A 23,503-nucleotide genomic window follows, 5' to 3' on the forward strand; every position below is an offset into this window, starting at 1 on the left:
ATTAAAGACTCTTTTCTTAAGACATCCTCCTTCCCCCCTTAACTTTGTTGGCTTTTCTTCTTTGGGCTTGTCACCTCATGGTTACAAAAGGGCTGCTACTGCTCAGGCATCATATCCTCACAAAATCTCACCAACAGGCATAGAAGGGCATGTCTTAGGAGAAGTGAAAACGCAATGTTACTAGTGTTTTCAAGTCAATATTTTTTACATGATTTGAAATATGAACTGTTGAGTGCTCCCCAAAGGGGTAAAGGCCAATTTTAAAAATATATAAAGTACACGCAAGGAAGGGTGTGGGAGGTTTTCTTCTACTTTCTTCCTGTCTTATGGTGGCGTCTACAAAATCTGTCTTATTGAGGCATAATCCAAGTAACATTTCTTTCCTTGAAGGTAAAAAAAAATTATTACCAAAACTTAACCACTACAAAGTTTTGGTTTATTTCTTTCAAGTGCATTTTTTTAGGCTGTGATACTTCTGTTTGCTTTTCTTCCCCCCCCCCCACTTCTTCTCACTGTGAGTTGGGGGACACTATTGTAGTCACAATACGGAGGTCGTTTTGCCTTTTTCTTTTTTTTTTTTAAGATTTTATTTATTTATTTTTAGAGAGGGAAGGGAGGGAGAAAGAGAGAGAAAAACATCAATGTGCGGTTGCTGGGGGCCGTGGCCTGCAACCCAGGCATGTGCCCTGACTGGGAATCGAACCTGCGACACTTTGGTTCGTAGCCCGCGCTCAATCCACTGAGCTACACCAGCCAGGGCCCACATTTTTCTTATTTATACTTGACATCATAAGACTTTTTCCAAATCATTCCAGTATTTTAAAGAGCTGCCTAATTTATTCCATCACGATCCTAGTGTGTTAGTATTATCATGCACTAATGTAGCACATTTGAACTGGTTCCCATTTTTAATTGTTATTTATAGCCAAACATCTATATACATAAAATTTTCTCCACAAATGATGTTCCTTCCATAGTATACTTTCCTAGCTGTAGAATTCCTGGGTCGAAAAGTAAGGACATGTAAGGCTTCTAACCTCTGCAGACATTTCTACCTAATGCGAGTTCTTTCCCCGACCGTTGGACCCGGTGACGGCGTATCGTAGGGACTTGCGAAGGCCAGGTGAACGATGCAGCGAGTAAAGAGCTGCCTCGTCACCCCTGCTAAGCCTCCAGCCTAAGCTTCGCCAACTCCGCCCTGTCCATCCCGGTCTGGATCAAACACGGCTCAGGCTGCTCTAGGCTCTCTGAGCTCATGACACATGTCACACCTGTGGAGAACACGTGACACTGTGCTGTGTGGAAGAGAAAGGGAAATGGTGCAATTCATAGACAGATCTGCTCACGGTAGAAGGAACCAGCGATGTTTGGTACCCTGGTGATGACAACTCCCGGCTTCCCCCTCGTTGTGGAGTCATTTCCATGGCAGCACCCCTCTCGTCGTGATGCAATGGCCCTTTTTGCCCAGGGCGTGGTTTAAGTGTGACTTGTGTGACTTGCTGTGGCGTCACCACAGATGCCACCCTCCGTGGTCAGAGGAGCGACAGCAAGCATCGCACCTGTTCATCTGTGGATCTCTCCATGTACGTGCAGCTCGTCTCACTGTCTGCAACGTCTGCACACCATCAGCCCCAACAAGTGAGCAGTGGAGCAAGCGGGTGGAGGGCACTGGTACCCAGGACACGCCACCGCGTGACCACTCCCCCCGGCCGCCCCCAGCCTCCAGCTCTGCGCAGTCTAGAGTTGCCCATGAACACGCAGGGACACTGGATGAATGCAGGCGGCAGCACGTGTCTGGTCCCGGCTCGGCTTTGCCTGCGCTCCTCTGCCCGCCCATCATCATCCTCGCTCTGCTTGGCGCCCTCACTCAAGGGTGTTATCTGCACCGCCAGATTCCCCCAGCGCTCGTCCTTTCTTCCTTGAGAGTTGTGTCCCGATGCTCTGGGGTGTCCGAGCCGTGTCCCCTACGGCTTGAGGTTTCCTAAGTCAAAGCCAAGAACCCTATAGAAGTTTTCAAAATGTCCTGGGCTGTTTCCCAAGGAGAGTTATCCTCCCTCGTCTGGATCTGAAAGGCAGAGGAGAGCTAGGACCCGTTCTTACTCGGGAAGTGGAGGCTTAGCTGAGTCGTGAGCAAGACGCAAAGGCCGGGTCCAGGTACTTCCTAGGGTGAGCCCAACGGCAGATCCCCCTCAGTTCTCTCGAGGAGGAGTTCCGCCCTTTGGATGATTTACAGACCTGTCCGTGGACCAGAGGACATTCCCCAAAAGGGAGGGGACAAGGGTGAACTCTTCCAACAGTTGTACTCCCTGAAGAGAGAGAGAGAGACAGAGGCAGAGTTCCAAAACGAAAACTCCAGCCCAAGAGGGAACGCTCCGCCTCCTTGGCTCCCTCTGCGCCCTGCTCTGCAGCCCTGAGCACTGGTGGGTGCGTCCACGTTTTGCTGGCTCCTCTCAGAGGGCAGAAGATGTTGGCTTGGTTTCCCTCGGGCTCTCGATGGCCACCTCCTCACGGTCAGGGCAGACACCCCACTGCTTTGCTTGCTTCTCTGCAGGCCCCGCACAAAGTTGTTGATCATGGCGACACTAACAGCCAGCGGCCCCATCCTCGGCCCCACCCTCGTGTGGCATCAGGACCTCCCCTCGGTCCTGGAGAGAGGCAGGGCGTGTGGGGCAGAGCCAGCCCCTGAGGCGTGGGGTGGGGGGCAGGTAGGAGGCTTTGTTTCTGGTTTGTTTTGTTGCTGTTGTTCTCTTACCAGGATTTTTGACATAAAACTACAGATGAAATGTCGCATCTTGCCTGTCAATACTTAATATTAAAAATCAAGTATGTTCACATCGCTCCGTTTGTTTCTGAGGCTGGCTAATGGCCCATCAGCCGGTTTACTTTATCATCCCGAGAAGGCAGAGTATGTCGTTTGCTGTCACCTGTTTAATAATAGATGAGCCGCACCACACAACATGCCCCTAGTATGTTCCACACGTGTGAGGCTGTTTCCATGGGATAGAACAGACTACGAGGAGCAGAGGGTCCAGTTCCAAGAGCGTGGACATTCGTAAGCCTGCTGACCACACCCCGTGTTACCTCCAGACCTCGCTGCAGGTCTGCGATAAATGTTTGATGAGTAGACCGGTGACTGGAAGGCCAATCCCTACTTCCACCCTTCTCGTACCTCTACACTCCTCCGTTCTGCCTTTTCCATCTACGGTGTGGCTTGCCCTGCCGGAGACCCAGTGGCAGTGTCCCACAGGCCACTTTTTACACTCAGAACAATTGCGGGGGTCCATCAGAGCGCTCTGTCCTGTGCCAAAGGCTGTGGCCCCCCCCTTGGGAGAGGCAGCTGTCACGTGAAGAGGAAACAGCTAAGCATGATTCTTGGGTGAAAGCCCAAGATGTGGGGTTCCTGGTCCCACATCTGCAGAAACGACTTCCTCATAAGCACCCCAGTCAGATCAGCGACTGAACCCTTCTAGTGCGTGCCCCAAACCTCCGTGGTCACCCCGGGCAACCCTGGGCTGTACTAGTCACATGACACCACTCTATGGAGATGTCTTCCTCATAGGCAGCTCCAAGTTCTAGGTTCCCCCAGCCCAGGGCTGCCCTTAAAAGGGGGGGGGGAGGGTGGTAGTGCCGGTCCGGAAGGAGGCCGGCAGCCGTGGGTTCCGAAGCCCCATCTCAGCTCTGCCCACACTCCTCCGCCCTCCCCCTGGCCGCCGGCATGAAGGTCCTCGGGGCGACCGTCCTTGTCCTTCTCTGCACCGGGGCCCTCTGCTCCTTTGGAAAAGGTGAGTTCGCTGCCCACCTGCCTTTAACGACAGCTGCTCCCCACACGGTGGCCGGAGGTCAGACCACGTCTTCCGAGAGCTCTGGCCTGAGAACCCCCGTGGGACATGAGAGAGCTTAGAACAGGGTTTCAGAATAACACTGCCGTTGTCTTCCAGAGGGTTCACAGGGGTCTGGGCTGCAGGGCGGGAGCCAAGAGAGGTTTTAGACTACTTTTTGGATGAGATCACTGAAGTTTAACTTACTGGGTTATTAGCAGGAGGCGGCATCGAGGTCAACTTGGACCCTATTAGGGCTGGGAAGTTTCAGAATCACCTTAGCTATTCCCAAGAGTTGTAAGAACTGTCCCTACACTCGCCTAGCTATCTTACGATTTCATGGATTTCAAAAGAAATTCTCCCAACAGAAATTTAGGAAAAGGGCGTAGACTGGTCTGGTTCCCTGTGGAGTAAAGACAGAGACCGAAATGAAGAGACAAAACCGAAGACAAGACTGAGGCAATTAATGAGACACAAACAAAACAGCCAAATTGGTTCCGGTTTCCTTGCCCCGCAAACCTCGTGGCTGAGCTATGCTATTTGTCTCCTACTTCCTCATCCTCATCCTCATCCTCTCGGGCTTGCCCGTGTGCCTGAGCGACCCCGTCACCCTTGTTCCCCACAGAAAAGATTTACATCGTGCCCACCTGCTGCTCGTCCTACACCCAGCAGATCCCCCGCAAATTTGTGGTCGGCTATTTTAAGACCAGCGGCCAGTGCTCCAGCCCAGCCGTGGTGTAAGTGTCCATCCCCTTGCCCATCCTGGGGATGACACGGGACACAGGAGTCTAAGTGGGGAGCCCTTCACAAGCACCCCCGCGGTGGATAAGGAGCCACACTGGGAAAGTCTGGTCCTCTGGGGGTCTCCTGTGTGTGCTGGACAAAGAAAGAGACCACTGGGGTGGTTTCCTATTATGAAATGGGAACTGTGCAGGGGGCGACCAGTGACGGTGTGCCCAGAAGTAGAGGGAAGAGAGGAGAGGAAGGGGCAGCGGCAAGGAGGTGACCCTAGGTTATCTCCGTAAACCACTCAGAGGTCCCCGAGGTTCGGGGAGAGGGGGTTCCTGGACAAGGTGGCCTGGCCCGGGGCTGCCCACAGGGATGGAGACGAAGGACCCCCAGGTGGTCGAGCATGGCCTTACTCATCCTCTCTGCAACGCCTGTGCCTGCCCTACAGCTTTCTCACCAAAAAGGGCCGGCATTTCTGTGCCGATCCCAGCGATGCCTGGGTTCAGGACTACATCAGCAGCATGGAGGAGGTCCCCCAAGTGGTCCAGTGACTCAGCGTGGCCGTGGGCAGCAGGGACACGAACTAGGGAAAGGTCTCTGCCACCCCAGAAGTTTCTTGTCCTGTGAGTCCTCCACCCCCCCCCCACACTAACCACATTCTAAAACCTTTCTTTAACTTAGTAAGGTACTTAAATATTGTAAATCGTTTTATTCACTTGATGCTTTCTCTGAGAAATCATATAACACCCTCTCACCCCCAAACCCTTCCCCCGTCAATCAGACAGTGGTTGACCCGTGCCCAGGGTGATGGTGGACGACTGTGCTCTGTCTCTGGGCAGACGGGGGACCGAACCCATCGACAGATGCTTACTGAGTTTGTGTGAGTCCTTTACTCTGTTAAAATTGCCAGAACAATAAAGATTCTTTTTGTTTTCTTAAGTAAAGACCGGGCTTCTGGCTATTCTTCACTTTGTTTTGTTTCCCTGACAAATCAGTTTCGTGGGCCGGGAGGAGCGAGATGGAACAATCGGGGGCATCCGAGTAGGAGGGGAGGGCAAGCGAAGGGGTGAGCGGCGTTCCAATGGCACCAGGGACACGTTGCTCAAAGGCTGGAAAAGAAGCAAAGCCTTAGAAACAAATGCAAATGTATCTGCACCAGGGACATGCACCACTTAGGGAAATACCACAAGCAAGGCATTCTGTCATGCACATGTATGCATTTTCATAAATCCCACTTTCTTAAGAATGAAGACTGCCCCGGCCAGTGTGGCTCAGTTAGTTGGAGCATCATCCCCAAGATCAAAGGTTGCCAGTTCGATTCCCGGTCAGGGCACATAACTAGGTTGTGGGTTCTGTCCCGTTTGAGCACATATGAGAGGCAACTGACCAAAGTTTCTCTCTCACATCAATGTTTCTCTCCCAGTCTGCTCCCTTTCTCCTCCCTCTAAAAATCAAGAAGCATTGGGTGAGGATTTAAAAAGAAAAAGAATGAGGACTTATAGTTTTTGAGAACTTAATATGATCCACAGCCTGTCTTAAGGGAGTTACATGCATCGTCTGATCTCATTGTGTTGCGTATTCTCTGATTCTCCCCCTTGGACACATGAGGAAACAGTTTCATTAACTTAAGAAACTTGCCCCAGGTCACACAACTAGTCATGTGGGCATCAAAACTGCAGACCAAAGCAGGTCCCGAACTCTCAAGGGACCACTAGGAAATAGCCTCTCCATGTGCCCTGTTCCTGGAAACAGGGTTTCTAGAAATGCACAGTTCCCTGATAAGATAGAGCCAACTCAGCCAAGCAAGGAGCAAGGAATTGTTGGCTCAAGACCCCAGAGAGGACGGGTCCAGAGATGTGAGCCTGGCATTGGAGGCCTCTTCCAGACGGTTTGCCATTCCTAAGACGTGGCCGAGGAGGTGAGCGGAACCTTTCACAGCCTCCATGGGCTGGAGGGAAACACAAAGGCCAGGGCTGCCCAAGTAAAGGGACTTTTAAAGGGACTTTAAGAAGTCATCCTCCGTTTTGGCTGATGCTTCAGGAGTGAAGGTCAACCAGAAGTGAACCAGCCCTTGAAGCCAGCCATCGGACACCTGTGTGGTCTAGAAAATCCCCAACTCTGAAATGGTTTTTAGCACGATCCCAGAGGCTAATGCTACAAATGTCTGACCAAAGAAGTTTGAACTCGTTGGCAAGGAACTGAAACTGTAATGAGCATTATGACAGATTCGTAAGGGTCAACGATCTATTCCAGAACTGAAAAATGCCATCACTGAAATAAAAACCCACAGCAGATTAAACACAACTGAAGAAATGTTGGTAAAATTAAAACCTATCAAGATGAAGCAAAAGGACACAGAAGAAGCGAAAATACGAAAGAGAGAACGTAGGGGTAGAGGGGGGAACCCAATGAGGGGGAGAAGGAGACAGCAGGTGTACTGAAGAGACGGTGGCTAACGTTTTTACAAAGCTGATGACAGGTGGGATTGTGAAGAGTCTAGGAAGGAGGGCGTCATCCCCATCGCTGTCCATGGGTCACGTGTTGTGATGACCACTCTTGTCATCAGCCCTGGTCTAGAGAGGCAAGACGCCACTGAAGATTTTAGACACGTGGGCGCCCCTCTCCCCAGGGAACCCTGATGGCTTTGGTGACCAGTGTGCTCTCCGGGCCTCCCCAGGGAACATGACCTGGAGGGGCTTCCAGCCGCATGCAGGGCACCCACCCCAGCACCCCCACTTCCATGAGCTTGTTCATCCCTCCCCCCTCCACCTGTCATGTAACTTCATTCAGCGGGAGCCACCACTTTCTCCGGGCAACGGAGCTGTCCTGGCAGCAAGGCTGCACCAACCCCTGGGATCCTTGTCAGGAAGACTTTGCAGCCTGCATGCCAAAGGGGTACCCTCGGGGCAACAAGCTCCCGCTTACCCAGTCTTATGTTCTGGCTTCCCTGATTAAGCACCCTCAAAATCCAAACCCAAGGTGTACCCCCAGCTCAGGCTGGTAAATGCTAGATTTTGCTATTTTTTTTTTGGAGTACAGTCCCTTTTCTCCCTTACCAGGAATATAATTTACTGACACAAGAAGACTATGCAGTGAGAAGACATGGAAAATATGCATGGTCCAATTTCTATTAAGGAATTAAGTCAGTAATGAAAATTCTTCACATGTAAATACTTCATACCTTGCTGGTTTCACTAGCAAATTCTACCAAACATTTATGGAACAAATAAAAGGAAGAATGGTCTTTTTAATAAATGGTGCTGGAGCAATTGAACATCCATAAACAAACAAACAAAAACCCCTGGCCTGCCCTAGCTGGTGTAGCTCAGTAGATGGAGCATGGGCTGTGAATCAAAGGGTCACCAGTTCAATTCCCAGTCAGGGCACATGCCTGGGTTGCAGGCCAGGTCCCCAGTGGGGGCCATGTGAGAGGCAACCACACATTGATGTTTCCCTCCCTCTTTTCCTCCCTCCTTTCCCCTCTCTCTAAAAATAAATAAATAAAACCTTAAAAAAACACAAACAAACCCTGACCTTAACCTCACACCTCACACAAAAATTAACTCAGGATGGACCATGGATTTAAATGTAAAACATAAAACTACAAAGCTTTTAGACAAAAAAAAAAAAAAACACATTGGAGAAAATCTTCAGGACCTAGAGCTCTCAGATTTGACACTGAAAGCATAACCCATAGAAAGGAAAAATGGATAAACTAGACTTCATAAAAATTTAAAAGTTTGGCTCTCCGAAATCCCCTGTCAAGAAGATGCAAAGCCAAGCTACGGGACAGGAGAAAACATCTACAAATCACATCTTTGACAGAGGACTGTACTTGGAATACATAAAGAACTCTCAAAACTCAGCAGTGAAATGAATAAAAGATCCACTTTGAAAATGGGCAAAAGTCACGGACAGTCACATCACCGAAGAGGCCATGCAGATGGAAAACAAGCAATGGCACTGTGACTGTTTTTTTCAGCCCTGATTTTTAAGCTGTCGGCTAGAATACTGCGGTGGGCAGAATGATGCCCCACTCCACCCCCGACAAAGATGTCCGCACGCATGCTAAACCTGGACCTGTGACTGTGCTACCTTTCACTGCCAGGAGGGATCGAGGTGGCTAATCAGCTGGTTTTGAGATGGGGGTGGTTATCCTGGATTGTCTGAGTGGGTCCAATGCAATCACAAGGTTGGAGCGGCCAAGGAATGTGGGCTGCCTTTAGAAGCCAAAAGCGAAAAACAAAACAAAACAAAACAAAACTGGAAAATGGGTTTTGCCTCAGAGCCTCCAAAAAGTAATGCAGCTCAGCAGACACCTTGGTTTTAACCCAATGAGACCCATGGCAGCCTTCTGACCTCCAGAGACATAGAAAATAAATTTATGTTGCTTTTGGTATTTGTGGTGATTTGTGTTACAGCAGCAATAAGAAACTAATACACACATTTACAGATGAAAGGACACTGCAGTGACGCTAAAGCACAGCTATGGTTTCTTCAGCGCGCCTCTCGTGCAGAGGTGGGGTCTAGGTCCCCTCTGCTTGAATGCGCGCGGGCCCCTGGCTGCTTCCATCAATAGATCACGGTGGAAAGGATGTGATGCGACTTGTGTCTAGGTCAGAAAAGGCCATGCAGCTTGCATCTTGTTCAGCAGGAACACTCGTCTTTGAGCCCCGAGACAGCCGTCCTGGAAGGCCCCCACATAGGCCACTCCCGTTGACAACTTCAGCTGAGCCCGCCTTCAACCACCCGGGCTCAGGCACCAGACATGAGACTGAGGAAGACACCTTAGAGGTACACCTTGCAGCCCCTAGGGTGATGGCTGTTCCTGACTTGAACTGCCTGTGATGTCGTTTATAGCATGTCTGCGTGGTCAGAGCAGCTGGGAAGAAACATCAGCACCTTCTGCTCTGTGGCGGGGAGAAACCGTCAGCCCCCAGCCCATAGTCCAGATACAGCTGTCCTTGCAAGGAGGCCTGTGGCAATACCAACTCGGGGTTACCCAGTAACAAGGGAAATAATTTCTTTGAAACAACCTCAATGAGCTGAGGAGATGGTTTCCTCATAAGTGCCCCAAACCCATGGAGAAATTGAGCTCTCCTTGCAGACATTACTCCAAACCCCTCCGTTAGCCAAAGGGTGTGGGCAACCCCCCGGGTTGTGCAACCCACAACGTGACACAAACGCTGTAATTAACATTGTCCCGTACCATCACCCCCAGTCTCCATCTTCCAAAACCATGGGACTTTCTGTAAAGAGGAGAAGCAGTGGCTTGAACCCAGGAAGGGGACGCCAGTTGCCAGGGCCCACGTTGTGTCCTAGCTGTGCCGATGCTCAAGCCCAGAACCCTCCGGCTGCCCAGCACAGAGGCATCGGAGACTCGCCATGTGCCCCTGCTCCCAGGCGCCCCTTAACACCACGGGAGCCTGTCATTCATTCTGCCTTTCCCAGATGTCACCTTCTCTGGCCCTGGGTCAAATTATATCAAACACACCCCGATGACAAAGATCACCTGAGTGAAAATACAGCTCTCAGCATGGGGATTTGCATCCTTCGGGTCTCTTCTTCAAGAGTCTAGACTATCATATCCTACCAAATGGTTCAGAGGGAGATGACAGAAGAGGTTAGTTCCACTTTATGGTTTGACAATTGAGGCCAAATTCATGAAATATTTGGCAAGAGGCATCCTCTGGTCTATTTATTTGCCATCGCTGCGGGCAAGTTTATATTTATGTTGGTTATTTCCAAAATCCCTGTTGTTTTGGAGACATAAGAGATATTCCACGTTGACCTCTGTTGAGCTGTGACATCGTAGGGTAGATGAATTTCTCTCCCCAAAAGATAGGAGGCCAGATAAGGCATTTTAGTGAGTTAAGTTCTTTAAAGAATAAGAATAAAATCAGAGAGGGGGGGATTTCTAGGAACATAGCACATGTCCCAGTTCATTTGAGTTCCCTAATTTAAGAAATGTTGTCTTTCTAAGTCCTTCTGATCTTTTGGAGAGCAAAGAGAAGAAGTTGATTTTGTGTGTGTGTGTGTTTTGAATGGCTCCATTTCTTGTTATGCCTTCTCCTACAGTTGGTGTTGACTCCCTAGCCTCTTGCCGCATCTCTCACACCCCCCAGAAGATCCCTCAAGATGTTTTAGCAGACTCTTATGAGGCCAGCAGCTAGTGCTCTAAGCCCAGTGTTGTGTAAAGACCATTCCTCCTGCCCATTCGGGGATGAGATACTGGGAAACCACAGGGAGGGGAGCAACCTCCGTGGGTACAGGGAGGTAGACTGGGCACCATCCTGGGAACACCCAAATCTCTGGAGCCATCACAGGTACAGAAAAGACCTTCAGGTGTCTTCTGAGCCAGCAAGGAGTCAGGAGAAGCTGGCCAAGTAGAGAAAAAGAGAGGGGAGGAAGTGGCAGCAGGTGGGAAATTGTATGAGGAGATCCCCACAAGACATTCAGGGCAACTGGGGGCTCTGACATAGGTTCTGATTCCTATGAAAGCAACAGGCCCTGAGATGTCAAGTGAGAAAGAGAAGTGGAGTGGCCGTCATGGGCTTATTTTTACTTATTGGAATAAATGAATGAGTAAAGAGTAAATTGATGAATGAACAGAGTGTTAATGGGACAGGTGGAAGAACAGGTGGTCTCCAATTCATATTTGTCACTTCTCCATCCATCACAATCTACAAAGGGCGTAACTCCCATAGTTCAGAAGGAAATGAAGCTCAACATGGGAAAGGAGATTGTATGGCATCTCATTCCTTGCTTGGACCAAGTCGTTTCTAGCAACTGAGATGATGTACAGTTAGAGGCTGATAGTCCTGGATTCTTGGGAAGCAGAGAGATGATAGGATATTGAAGACAAGCACAGAGCAAATAGCTTTCAAAAAAAAAAAAAAAAGGAGAGGGAAAGAAAACAGATTCCATAAATGTAAAAGTGGTCAGCCACCTCTGTTCTGGGTGAGATTCTCCATCTATGCAACTCTTGGTAGGAAACCCTTTGCTGGCACTTTAAAAAGGAAGTGTGCACTGCAAGTCAGCATGGGTCCAACTAGGGTGTGTCAGGATGGACAGACCCACTTCCCTCTTGGCAGCACAAACATCTGAGGAAGGCTGGACTGGGAAGAGCTATAGACAAACAATCTGATCTTCAGCACCTAATAAAAGCACCTTGGGATCAGACACGAAAAGAGTAAAAGTCAGGAGACTATGGTACAGTCTATCATGAATTGGCACCATTGTTGTACGTGCCAGCGTGCAAAAACAGAAAGAAATTTTGAGCCTTGATCTTTCCCAAGACCTCTTCCCCCACTCCACCCCTTCTCCTTTGAATAGGGGAAGTAGACTCAGTCAAGCAAGACTAAAGCTCCATGTAGGGGTGCCAGAAGGAGAAAAGAAAGAGCAAGAAATTGGAAATCTATTTGAAAAAATAATAAAAGAAAACCTCCCTAATTTGGGGATGGAAATAAATACGCAAGTCTAGAAGGCACAATCCCAAACAAGATGGACACAAAGAGGCCCACCCCAAGACACATCCAAATTAAAATGTCAAAGGTTAAAGATAAATAGATGGGAGAAGGGGTGTGGGAGGATGGGTGAAGAGGTGAGGGGATTAAAAAGTACAAATTGGTAGTTACAGAATAGCCATGGGGATGTAAAGTCCAGCAAAGAACTTACATGCATGACCCATGGACATGAACAAGGGTGGGGGGGCTGCCTGAGAGAGTGAGGGGTGCTGGGTGGAGGGAAGAAAAGGGGGAAAAATCAGGATAACTGTAATAGCATAATCAATAAAATATAATTTTTAAAAAAGACTGACATTCCAGAAGGAGGGTGCATGCTGCCTATCGAAACTTGGAAGTCAGGTGACTCACTGTCATCAGTAAGTTGGGTTCCAGGACCCAGATATACCCGAGCAATGGTACGAGTCAGTTTCTTCCATCCTCCTGCACAGGTGTGTCTCCTGCATCCCCCACATCTGATGTTCTGCTAGGCTAGCCAAGGGGAGAAAGGCCACTGTCTGCCACCCTCTTTCCCTCCCCTCCCCCCATACACACACAGTAGCCTACAGTCTGCAGGGAGGAGAAAGACGACTATCAGAGGCACCCATCTAGCTGTCAATTTCTCTGCCTTCTTATGCTCTTAATGTGTTGGGAGAAAGCAGGCAGCTCAGCCCCTCTCCACCCACCTGGTGGGGAAGGAAAGTAAAGTCTAAGGAGGACAGAATCCGTGCTCTTTTCTTTCTTGTTTTTCCTTAAAGCAACTGACAAAAGTCTATGTTAAATCCACCCATGTACTCTCCAGGACATACTCCCCAGGTCCCCACTGGAATGTGAGCCACACGGACTTGCTTGGTTGCTGCTGCAGTGCCCATGTGAGTGAGATGGTGGTGAAACCAGGGCAAACTGTTCAGTCACCAGAGCCAAAGGACCTGGACAACAGACCTCAGTTCTCATCACTCTCACCCTCACTCCCTTCTCTCCAGGCTCTCACTCTTCTGTTGGTTCCTTGAATGCACCAAGCCTGTTTTCACCTCTGGGTCATTGCCCTTGCTCTTCCCTCTACCCGGACACACGTCCACTGATCTGTGTGAGTCTGGCTCCTCCTCAACACGCAGGTTCTAGCTGAAATGATACCCTCTCCCAATGGGCTCCCCTGACCAGCTCATTAAGCAACTTCCACCCAGCCCTCAGGCACTGTCTGTCACATCACCCCCAGTTGTTTTCTTCCTAGCTTTTAACTCCATCTTCTACTATCTTGTAAGTCTGTCTCCCCCACTGGGGTCTGAGCACCTGAAGAGCAAGGGTCTTGCCTTTCTGGTCTGTCTCTGTATCCCCCGGGGCCTAGAAAGCACCTGGCATACAGTAAAAGATCAATAAACATCTACTAAATGAAGGTCTCAATATGGACACTGAAGGAAGATTTCACTCACTTAGAGCATTTATGTTACATATTCCTTTCCGTAACCACATGTCAGTTGAAAAGCTTAATCATAGCACTCAAATGTTCCCATAGTTTGTAAGTGGGCTTTCAGAACTAAAGACCATGCTTCTCACTAGCTCAAAAGTTCCTGCTCTTTCCATTAAAACACAGGTTTCAATTTTTCTTTCTGTGGAAAAACATTTTCTTTGCAAATAAACTTACCTGGAACCCCATTATATAAAAATGACAAAAAACACAGATGCCTAAATCAAAACCATACCACCTCACACTCATTAGTATAGCTACTAAAAAATAAACCAGAAAATAATAAGTGTTGACAAGGATGTGGAGAAATCGTAATTCTTGGGCACTCTCCATGGACACATAAAATGGTACAACTGCTGTGGAAAACAGTAGGGCAAAAACTTAAAAATAGATTTACCATATGACCCAGCAATCCCACTTCTGGGTATATATATACCCAAAAGAACTGGAAACGGGGTCTCAAAGAAATATTTGTAAACCCCTGTTCATAACAGCATTATTCACAATAGCTGAAATGGGAAAGCAACCCAAGCGTTCATCAACAGATGAATGGGTAAGCAAAATATGTGGGCGAGAGGGTACACATGCAACAGAATATTACTCTGTCTTAAAAAGCAAAGAAATTATGACATATGCTACAAAATGAATGAAACTTGAGGGCATTAGGCTTTGTGAAACCAGCCAGTCAGTCACCAAAAGATGAATACAGTGTGATTCTACTTGTGTATGAGGTACCTAGAATAGTCAATTTCCTAGAGACAGAAAATGGAACAGAGATTTCTAATGGCTGGGAGGAGTGGGGAATGGGGAGTTAGGTTTAATGGGTATCAAGTTTCCTCTTGCAAGACAAAAAACATTCTGTGGCTAGGCAATGATGATCATTGCATAATGTATAAATGTACTTAATGCCACTGAAGTGTATACTTAAAAATGATTACAATGGTAAATATTATATGATGTGTATTTACCACAAAGAATGTTTTTGGAGAAAAAAACCCACAATTGCTTAATCTGAATTTTGTGGGAGTGGAGGTGGCAGATAGCCATGTCTATCCAACTTCCCAGTAGGGTGACCAACTCCTCTCCGTGTTAGCACTGAAAGTCCCACTGTTAATGGGAAAAACCTGGCCTCTGGCCACCCTTGCTTTTGCCATCCTTGCTCTTACTACCCCTGCTCTTGCCTCCCCTCCACCCACTTTTGCAAGGCCCATTCTCTTCCATGAGAACATAGCACTAATGAACTTTGCTTGCATGCTAATAGGCTTGCTGATCTGTAATTCTTTCCTGCGTCAGCAAGAAGAACCAGGTTTCTCCCACAACACCACATTCCAGGAACCCCCTTCATCCCAGGCAGACGAAGATGGTGGATCACAATACCTCCCAGTCACCAAACCATTGTGTCACTGCACAGGGACCCTGCAGCCCGAACTGGAGGGTGACAAAATATCATTGTATTCTATGGAACTGTGTTCCAGGCAGCACAGATCTGATCACTGCCTGTGAATGATACCCCCGGGAGCTGTGTCAGTGGGTACTATCCCTGGTCATCTCCAGAGAAGGGAAGGGATGAAAACACCTGTGATCTGTCCTGGCACAAACTGCAGGGCACAGCCTCACCGTCCCACCTCTGGTCCCCCCAGCCTGACCCAGAAGGAACTTGTCCCTCAGCCCCAAGCCCCAGTGCAGTCCTGACAGAGCAGAGAGCCCCGTGCACCTTTCTTGGTTGCTAAGGACCTGAACGAGCTCCCTGTGCTGGGCAAGGGGTGGAGGCCTTCAGCTTAGGTGAGGTGTTCCAGTCCAATCCGAGCTGGTGAGGCCATCCATTCCAGGATCCCCTGCAGACCCTTCTCCCTGCTCCCAGCCCCCATCAGACCTGAGTCCACATGCCTATCCTGTTGAGGCCTGCAGTTGCTAAGCCTGAAAGAGTGGACCAGGCCTCTGAACCCACCGTCCACACCTGAGGATGGGCTCACTGCAGAGGCCTAACCAGGTTCTCTGGGGAGGGCAGGAGTGGAGGGCACTTTCCACCACAAAGCCCTTGGTCTCCGGGCTCCCCCCACTACTACCCTCAAGGTGCACACCGAATGTGAAACCTAGGGTCATTCTCTGCCTCCTACTTTTCTTTGATTAAACCAATATTAGTTGTGTCAACAGTCACAACTCAGCAAACAAAACGCTCCTGCAATCGTGGATTTTTCTGTCTTGTGACTTCCTGACCAGTAACCTGTCACATAAAGGAGGCTCAGAGCCCAGACTTCAAGGAGTCGGAGAACCCAGCAGTCTTCAGCCCGGCTCCATTCCTGCAGCTGGTCATCCACCAGAAGGACGAGAGTCGGCCTGGCTCTCCTAGCTCGGGGAGCCCCTGGAGAATAAAGAGCACCTTCACCAGGAGCCTCACCCCATTCCTGGGCAGGACTCACTTCTCCCTCCTCCAGGGAGAGGAAAACCTGCCCCCTCGTAGAGCCTCCCTGGCCCTTGGGGTCCCACCACAGAGCAGTTAATCCAGAGCCTTCCAGAACATCTGCTCAGCCACCTCCTGGGGATGCACAGGAGCCGCATGTCAGCGTAGGTTGGGGGAGAGGAAACCTCAAAGGATCAAGCTGTTCTTGGGGCTCAAATGGGGTTTTACAATTGGGTTGGGGTTTGACTCAGTTGCCAACCTTTACAAATTGAAAACATTTAAGACTCTGCAGTGCCAATTCCTTTTGCAAATACGGAAAGCCAAGCAGTCCTGAACCAGAGTTCCACAAGGTAACCTTGAACTAAGGTGGAGAGGGCTGTTCCTTTGGACAGGGGCACCCTCCCCAGGGCCCAGGAGCTCCTGCTGCCGGGCCCCACCCTGCTGCTGTCCGCCTGGCCTGGCGGGCCCGTGAGGCTGGGGCCCCAGTGTCAGCCTCTCTCCTTTCCCTCTAAGATCTGTCCAGGTGTGGATATGGCATAGACCCCCTCCTGGCAGGTAGAAAGTCTCAATAAATATCTGTGGGACACAAGAAGAGTTAGCAGCAGGTGACTCCGAAGGAGGCAGGGGTTGACCCCAGATGCCCGATTCCCAGCTCACTGCCCTTCCCACCCTAAACAGGCCTGGTTGCCTCTCTGCTGGGGGCTGGGGCCAGGGGAGAAAGTGGAACAAGGGGGGTCCTGGGAGGAGATTTCTTGAATCTCAACTCTCCTGAGTTGAATTTCAACCAGATTCAGAGATGGAAAACTGCTGGGTCCCCGGCCTCTCGTTGGCCATCCCTGCTGGTCCAAGGAATGAGAACAATTTCACAGGACTTTTGACTGCGACCAGCTACAGAGCTCCTTAATGCTTTCCCATAATTCCGGTTATCGCAAAACCTCTCTGCCTGCAAACGGGGTAACGGATGCTTCCCCAGGGGGTGGTTGTGAGGAACAGAGGTAAGTCAGGAAGGAAGCCTTGCACCAGGCCTGTGGCGGCGGAGAGTGAACAAACGGAATCTTTTTATTTTTTTCTCCGGAGAACAGCACAACAAAATGGAGCAATAATTGGCTTTACAGTCAGAAAGACACAAGTCTGAACTGAATTCACATTCATTCATTCATCCATTCATTCAACAAATGCATAGTAAAAGCCCACTCTGAACCACCCATGTGGTGGACGTGCTGGAATCCAGGGGTGCGCAGGAACACCGGCTTCTGCCACCAGGGACCCCCTGCCTGGAGGCTCCGCACCCATCAGTCGAGGCCTCTGCCAGGCCCCGTGCAGGCTTCCTGAGCCTCGGCTTCCTCGTCTGTCACACGGGGGGAAACAAGGCCTTTATCGCACAAAACAATCAAGGATGCACAGATGAGAGTGCATGCTACTTGCCCCATCGATGCTATTTGCCATTTTAAAGAGACAGGTTCAGAAAGGCTGAGTGTCCTGCCTGGAGTCAGGCAGCTTCCAGGAGCACAAACAAGCACAAGTTCAGCGTTCCAGCTTCCTAGGCAGAGGCTCGGCTCCTCCCCCTGCCAACCCCTCACCCTGAGGCCCCAGGGAACCGGGGTCCCACCCCCACCCCCTCCCCCTCCCCCCACCCCAGGCATCCACCAGCACTTCCACGGGGGAATAACTTCCCAGCATTTCTTAGAGAATTTGATGTTTTCCCAAATCCCAAGTCTCAAGAAAATTCCATTCAGAAACTGTGAAAATAGGGAAAAGAGTTACAATTCTGGAGGAATTAAAGTTTATCCATCATAAAGATGATATTGATGGAAAGTAATCCAATGACATCAAGAACAAGAGTCAGAAATTTTTCACCCATGGAGATCAAAGTTAAGATCGGCATGTGGGGGAATCCGGGAGGGAGGACGCAGGAAGGAAGAGGTCACGGTCCATCCGCTTGAGGTCTTTGCCATGGTCAGGGCCCCGTCTGCTGCTAAGCAAATGTTAGTGAGTTTGTATATTTACCCTGTTTGAAAAAAATCATATTGATGTTTCAAGAAATATGTTTTGGAAGTAAAGGAAGTCCTTAAACTGGTAATTTCAACTTGCTAGGAGAAGTGAATCGGATGTTATTTGAACAATAATGTTCACGGACACTGCCCAGAGTTTGAGTCATTGCTACAGGCGACAGCTCTTTACCAATGACCTCACAAAAGAAACACTAACAGAAAATATGTAAACATCATGGAATACTGGAGGATGAAACAAGAAACATTCACTAATTTGAATATAAATCTAAATTGGTAAAAGAGATAATATTGGAACAGAAACCAAAGTTAGAACAAGCACACACACACATGTCCATCATTAAAAGACAAAGTGAGCTCAGCCCTGACTCCAAGACTCAATTGGTGGGAGAGCTGCTCCACACGTCAAAAGGTTGCCTGGTTGGTCCTTACACAGGACATATAAAATAGGCAATTCATTTGGTTTCTCCCTCACGTCAATGCCTTTCTCTCACCCTCTAGCAAATGTATAAATATATCCACAGGTGAGATTAAAAAAATGAAATATGCTCACTCTTGTCTACCATAAACAAAAAGTCCAATAGGTATTCCCTCCACAAGGAGGATTCATTTGGGGAAAAGTAAGCATCACAACCTGGTGCTTGCAGACATGACATTCACACACAGAGAGCAAGAAGAAGCAGGGAGCTGCTTTACAAGGGGAAGAACAGTTCCCCAGAGAGCTCTCTGGTCCACCTGCACTTCTCCCTGTAGCACTTCCACCACCCTCAGAGGATGGGAGAGCTGCTGCCACAGGTTCCCCCGACCCCTGTCTTGGATGAGGCCTCTGTCTGAAATTTTGACACTTCTGCCTACATCCATTGGGCAGCTGAGATAACCTCAAGCCATAATTGCCCTCAATTTCCTGTTGCATTTCCAGACTGGTTCCCTCATGAGAAACGTATTGCCAACTATATAGGCAACAGGCAATCTCTTCACCTCTACCCTGTGACTTCCTGATTCTCCTCTCCTCATAAACCCAAGGGCAGGGCTGGGGTCCCAGGGAGTCAGGAGCAGAGAGCCTGGGGCACTCAGGCCAGCTCTGCCCGCACACCTGGAAGATGAAGATCTCCACAGCTGCCCTCCTCTTCCTCATCCTTGCTGCTCACCTTGGACCCCCTGCCCAGGCATCTCTGAAGAATCGATCTCCGGATCGTGGTGAGTCACTGAGCCTTCACACTGACGGCCAGTTCGGTGATAACCTGAAGTCCAGGGAGGAGACACAGAGGACTGTGGAAGTGAATTTGGCACTTGCTTAAAAGCAGCAGCAGGAGGGTGTGGACCTTTCCCTGTGGCCTTGGTCCCTGGGGAAAAGTGTGCACAGATGACTTGGGAAACAATTCTCTTCCCTTTTCAAGGCCAGAATTATCTGACACCTTATCTTGGCTTATATGGGGCCGTTATGTGCTTGAGCAAAAGAGTTGTAGCAAATGGTGAACTTGGGAAAAGAAGCATATTTTCCTCCAATGTTGAGCTAGGGCACCCCATGCACTGCACAATCATCAGTTTGAAGAGGAGATGGGACACGCCGGGCTAGTGACTCACCCAAGTCCCCCTAACCATTCCACTGACTTACTAACAAATGAGTATCTAACACTGCCTTGTACAATCTGCCCTGTCCAAGCAGAAACTACTCTAATTGTCTTATGGATATTAATACACTGAGTCCTCCTAACAACCCTGTGGAATTGACTACCATCAACTACCATGGTTTTGCACATTATTATTATTAGTCTCATTTTACACACGAGAACCTGAGGCACAGAGGCCTTAGATAACTTGCTCTCTGATCCTACAGCCAGTGAGTGGTGGAGTTAGGGTATGATCAAGTTAGGAAACTTGTTATTTAAAAAAAACAAGTCCATATAAGACTTTATTTTGCCAGCCCCACACGCATCATATCAAGCACACTGGAGAGTACACATGTGCCTCATTAAATATAACTCATATGTAACTGCATAAGAAATGAGCCAACAGTTCAGTGCATTTGCCTAACTAGCATAATGCAGCCCTGCAATCCCTTGTTCAGAACACGGGGGCTAGGTGCACTTTGCAATGCAGAATCCTTCAGGTTTGAAAATGGTGACACAGTATCACCAGCACCTCTACTTCTGGGTACACACTTGAGAGAGGTGGAAGCAGGTACCTGGGAGATGCTGGTACGCCCATGCTAACAGCTGCATCATTCCTAACACACCATGGGGGGAAGCACCTGAGGTATCCATCAACAAATGAATGGATTCAAAGTGGGGAATATCTTGTACACACAGTAGGATATTATTCAGCTAAAAAGGACAGAAACTGGGACACATGCTACCACACGGAGGAACAGTGAGCACAGGTCTGCACCCGACGTTATGATCAGTGAGATGAGCCAGTAACAAAGGGTGAACATTGTCTGATTCCGCTGACAGGAGGCACTGAAAGCAGCCAAGTCAGAGAGACAGAAAATAGAATGGTGGTGGCCGGGGGCTGGGGGACGGGGGTGTGGAGTCACCGTCTAGTTGGATCAGAGGTGCAATTTTACAAGATGAATAAAGCCCCATGGACAGTCTGTGGTTAGAGCTGTACAATATGGGAATGTCCTTCATGCTCCCAAACTGTGCATTGGAAAACGGTTAACGTTTGATCACCCTGGTCTATAGTACACAGCTTCTGTTCTTCCTCTGAGCCTGAAAGAATCCTGACTGTTCTGGCTTTGCTGGCATTTCCTCCTTGTGCTATCTGATGGGCAAGCCCCTCAGAGTCCCCCCAGGTCTCTTTGCCATTCATTCCCCTGACAACTACAGGGGGTGATGAGAGTACGTCCACAGTTGTGAGTCAGTGAAACACAGAGTTTATTCTTGTATTGTTATTTCTTAATTATTGTACTATTCTCCACACAAACCCCTGTACACCCACTTCTGCCCCACCCTGCATGTACTTGGTGGGTCTAGATCCCTGTAGAGCACGGAGTCGGAGCTCCAGGATAGAAAATAAAGGTCAAAATTGTACATTTTATATTATGTATATTTTAAGACATGTTCAAAAAATAAAATTATTTTTCAAAGTTAACACAGAATTGGACATTCCTAACAGTCCAGTTACGAACAGGCAAACTCTGGGAAGCATACTTGGAGCTAATGTTTCGTGGTGGCATGGATGTAAAAGCAGCTGGTGGGTACAGATGTGCTCAGTGACTTCAGTCTTCCTCGTTAACAGGACATGGGGAAAGAGGGAGGGGATATCTCCAAGGGACACCAGGGTGCACTGTGGGTCCCTCCCCATACCTGACCACTCTCCCACCTGGCTGTCCTACAGTCTGCTGACCTTGGGGAGAAGGAGCTCTCTGACACCTCCTGCAGCATCAGAACATCCACTTCTGGGAGGAGTGGTCCTGGCCCTGCCCAGGTGCACACTGAACCCCGGGCAGTGGAGCAAGGAGATGCCAGCAGGTGCTGCAGAGGAGGAAATTGCCCCTTTACACTTCTTCCCCTTCACACCCTCCCCTGTCTCTGGAGAAAAAGGGGAAAGGATGTAGTTTCCTGAGAAAGGGGCTCTGTCCTTACATGGATCTTTCTCCTGCTACAGGTGTGCACCGCCCAGGTGACTGCTGCTTGTCCTACACCACACGAAATATCCGATGCACATTCATGAAGGATTATTATCTAACAACCAGTGGGTGCTCCCAGCCTGGTGTCATGTAAGTGCCAAGCCTACCAGCCATGTCTTCGGGTAGGAGATCTACTGATGACACAGGGAGGTCGGAAAAAGTCTCACCGTCTAGATGCTGTGATGTTGCTGGAGGCTTATGTTGTCACTAAGAATCCCCAGAGCATCAGATACCACATGCTCCCAGTGAAGAGGGAGGCTAGGGAGCAGTGGGTAGTGCAGGAGCAAGGTTGCCCGGGACACCTCCCTGAGTCACTGAGGGGGTGTCAGAGGCAGGGTCTTCCAGAGGAGACCACCTGAGACCCTGCAGAAGAGAAGGGAGGAACAGTGGGGCTGAGTGGGGAAGCCCAGGGGCTGCGAGGATGGGGCTCCCCATCCTTATGTGCAGAACCCTCCTCACTGTATAATCTTTCTCTCCCTGGCTCCCCAGCTTCAAAACCAGGAGGGGTCAGAAGGTCTGTTTCCACCCCAGTGCTAATGGAGTTCAGGAATGCTTGAAGAAGTTGGCCAATACCAGAAAACAGTTGGTTGAGGAGAATGAATACTAGATGCAACTCACCCATCTTTACTTTCTCACCTTCTGGTAGTTTCTTGGCCTGAATTCTTTTGTCAAAAGCAACAGGTACTGGTCTGTTCTCTGAAAAAACTGTGCACCAATAAAAAGTATCCAATTTGACTGTACTTGAACTGGAAGAGGAAAAGCAAACATAGGAATGGCTGAGCTTTGGATTTGTGTGCTTTTCAAAAGGAGACATCATAGAGTCCTTTTGAAGACAGGAAAAACATGACTCATTCAAGTACAGATGGAGTATGTGTCACAGATGTACTGAACCCACTAATGAGGGAACCATAAAACTGATTCTAAGACCATCTGAGGAATAGAGCTTTACACAGTTAGCTGGGGTGGCATTCTGAAACTTAGTTAAAAACTGACTAATATCCAATATGGCAATATAGCTATAACTTTTAGATTGTCTTTTCTGCTGTACAAAAACACTTGCATCTGCTCTAGACAAAATTTGTAAGTTCACAGGTAATCTCAGAAAGTCTGGGGCCTGATCCAGAGTAAACAGAACATCAATCAAAAGGGCATTTCCCAGGGGCAGGTAAGGTGCTTCTCAGATAAGGCGAAGTTAAAGGAGTGCATTATCACCAAGCCCTTATTTTATGAACTGTTAAAGGGACTTATCTAAGAATAAGTGTTGGGGATCACTCTGCATGGGTTCCGAGACTGTGGCCCCTGGAGAGCAAGCCCTGAAAGGAGCTAGTAAGTCTCTCTGGAAAACCAGGTAGAAACACAGGTGGCAAGCATGACTGAACTGTAACTCTAAGGGTTCCCATAGGAATCAAGCCTGATAAATACCTTGTATGCTTTGAAGCTGGCTGTGCTTTATTTTGTATGGCCCTGGTGATATAAACTGGATGTTTAAGTTCAAGGCATAAGAAGTAAACTCCTTATCTCATGAAATACATCCTAAAGACCCTCTGGCTTCAGTATGACCAACAGACCCTGACCTGCTACAGGTCACTGTGTTCCTTCAATTGTTAGCTATAGATAATACCTGTTTCTGTATGACTATAGCCTTTTGACAATGATTGATGAGCTCTCCATGCACACACCTACACATCCCATTCCCACTAAAACCCACTTGGGAGAAGGGCTTGGGGCATTCACCACTAGAGGGAATTGCCACCCTCTTTCTCCCTGGAACAGCAAGATTGTGTCCGAGATGATTTATTTTTCATCTGCAGTGGACAGGAGGAATATGTTGCTGGACAGAGTTCCTCCCAAAAAGAAGATCAAACTATGAACAGTGAAATAAAAACAAACTCACAACAATCAAATACTGAAACTAAAAAGCAAAAAGAAACTAAGCAAACAACTAGAA

General features: G+C 48.8%; 2 protein-coding genes across 2 annotated transcripts; both read left to right on the forward strand.

Annotated features, from left to right (window-relative positions):
- Positions 1 to 3,580: 3,580 nt before the first annotated feature.
- Positions 3,581 to 5,491, forward strand: LOC123816947 (C-C motif chemokine 3-like). The gene is made up of 3 exons (XM_045836201.1): positions 3,581 to 3,782; positions 4,444 to 4,555; positions 4,996 to 5,491. The coding sequence occupies exons 1-3, from the start codon at positions 3,716 to 3,718 to the stop codon at positions 5,096 to 5,098; spliced, it is 282 nt and encodes a 93-aa protein (XP_045692157.1). The 5' UTR covers positions 3,581 to 3,715; the 3' UTR covers positions 5,099 to 5,491.
- A 13,532-nt stretch (positions 5,492 to 19,023) lies between these two features.
- LOC123817202 (C-C motif chemokine 15-like) lies at positions 19,024 to 22,173 on the forward strand. The gene is made up of 3 exons (XM_045836752.1): positions 19,024 to 19,157; positions 21,534 to 21,645; positions 22,045 to 22,173. The coding sequence occupies exons 1-3, from the start codon at positions 19,025 to 19,027 to the stop codon at positions 22,160 to 22,162; spliced, it is 363 nt and encodes a 120-aa protein (XP_045692708.1). The 5' UTR covers position 19,024; the 3' UTR covers positions 22,163 to 22,173.
- The last annotated feature ends 1,330 nt before the right edge of the window (positions 22,174 to 23,503 follow it).

Source organism: Phyllostomus hastatus, unplaced genomic scaffold (genome assembly GCF_019186645.2).
Source record: "Phyllostomus hastatus isolate PE091 unplaced genomic scaffold, TTU_PhHast_1.1 phas_contig_210, whole genome shotgun sequence".
In the NCBI taxonomy this organism is placed as follows: domain Eukaryota; kingdom Metazoa; phylum Chordata; class Mammalia; order Chiroptera; family Phyllostomidae; genus Phyllostomus; species Phyllostomus hastatus.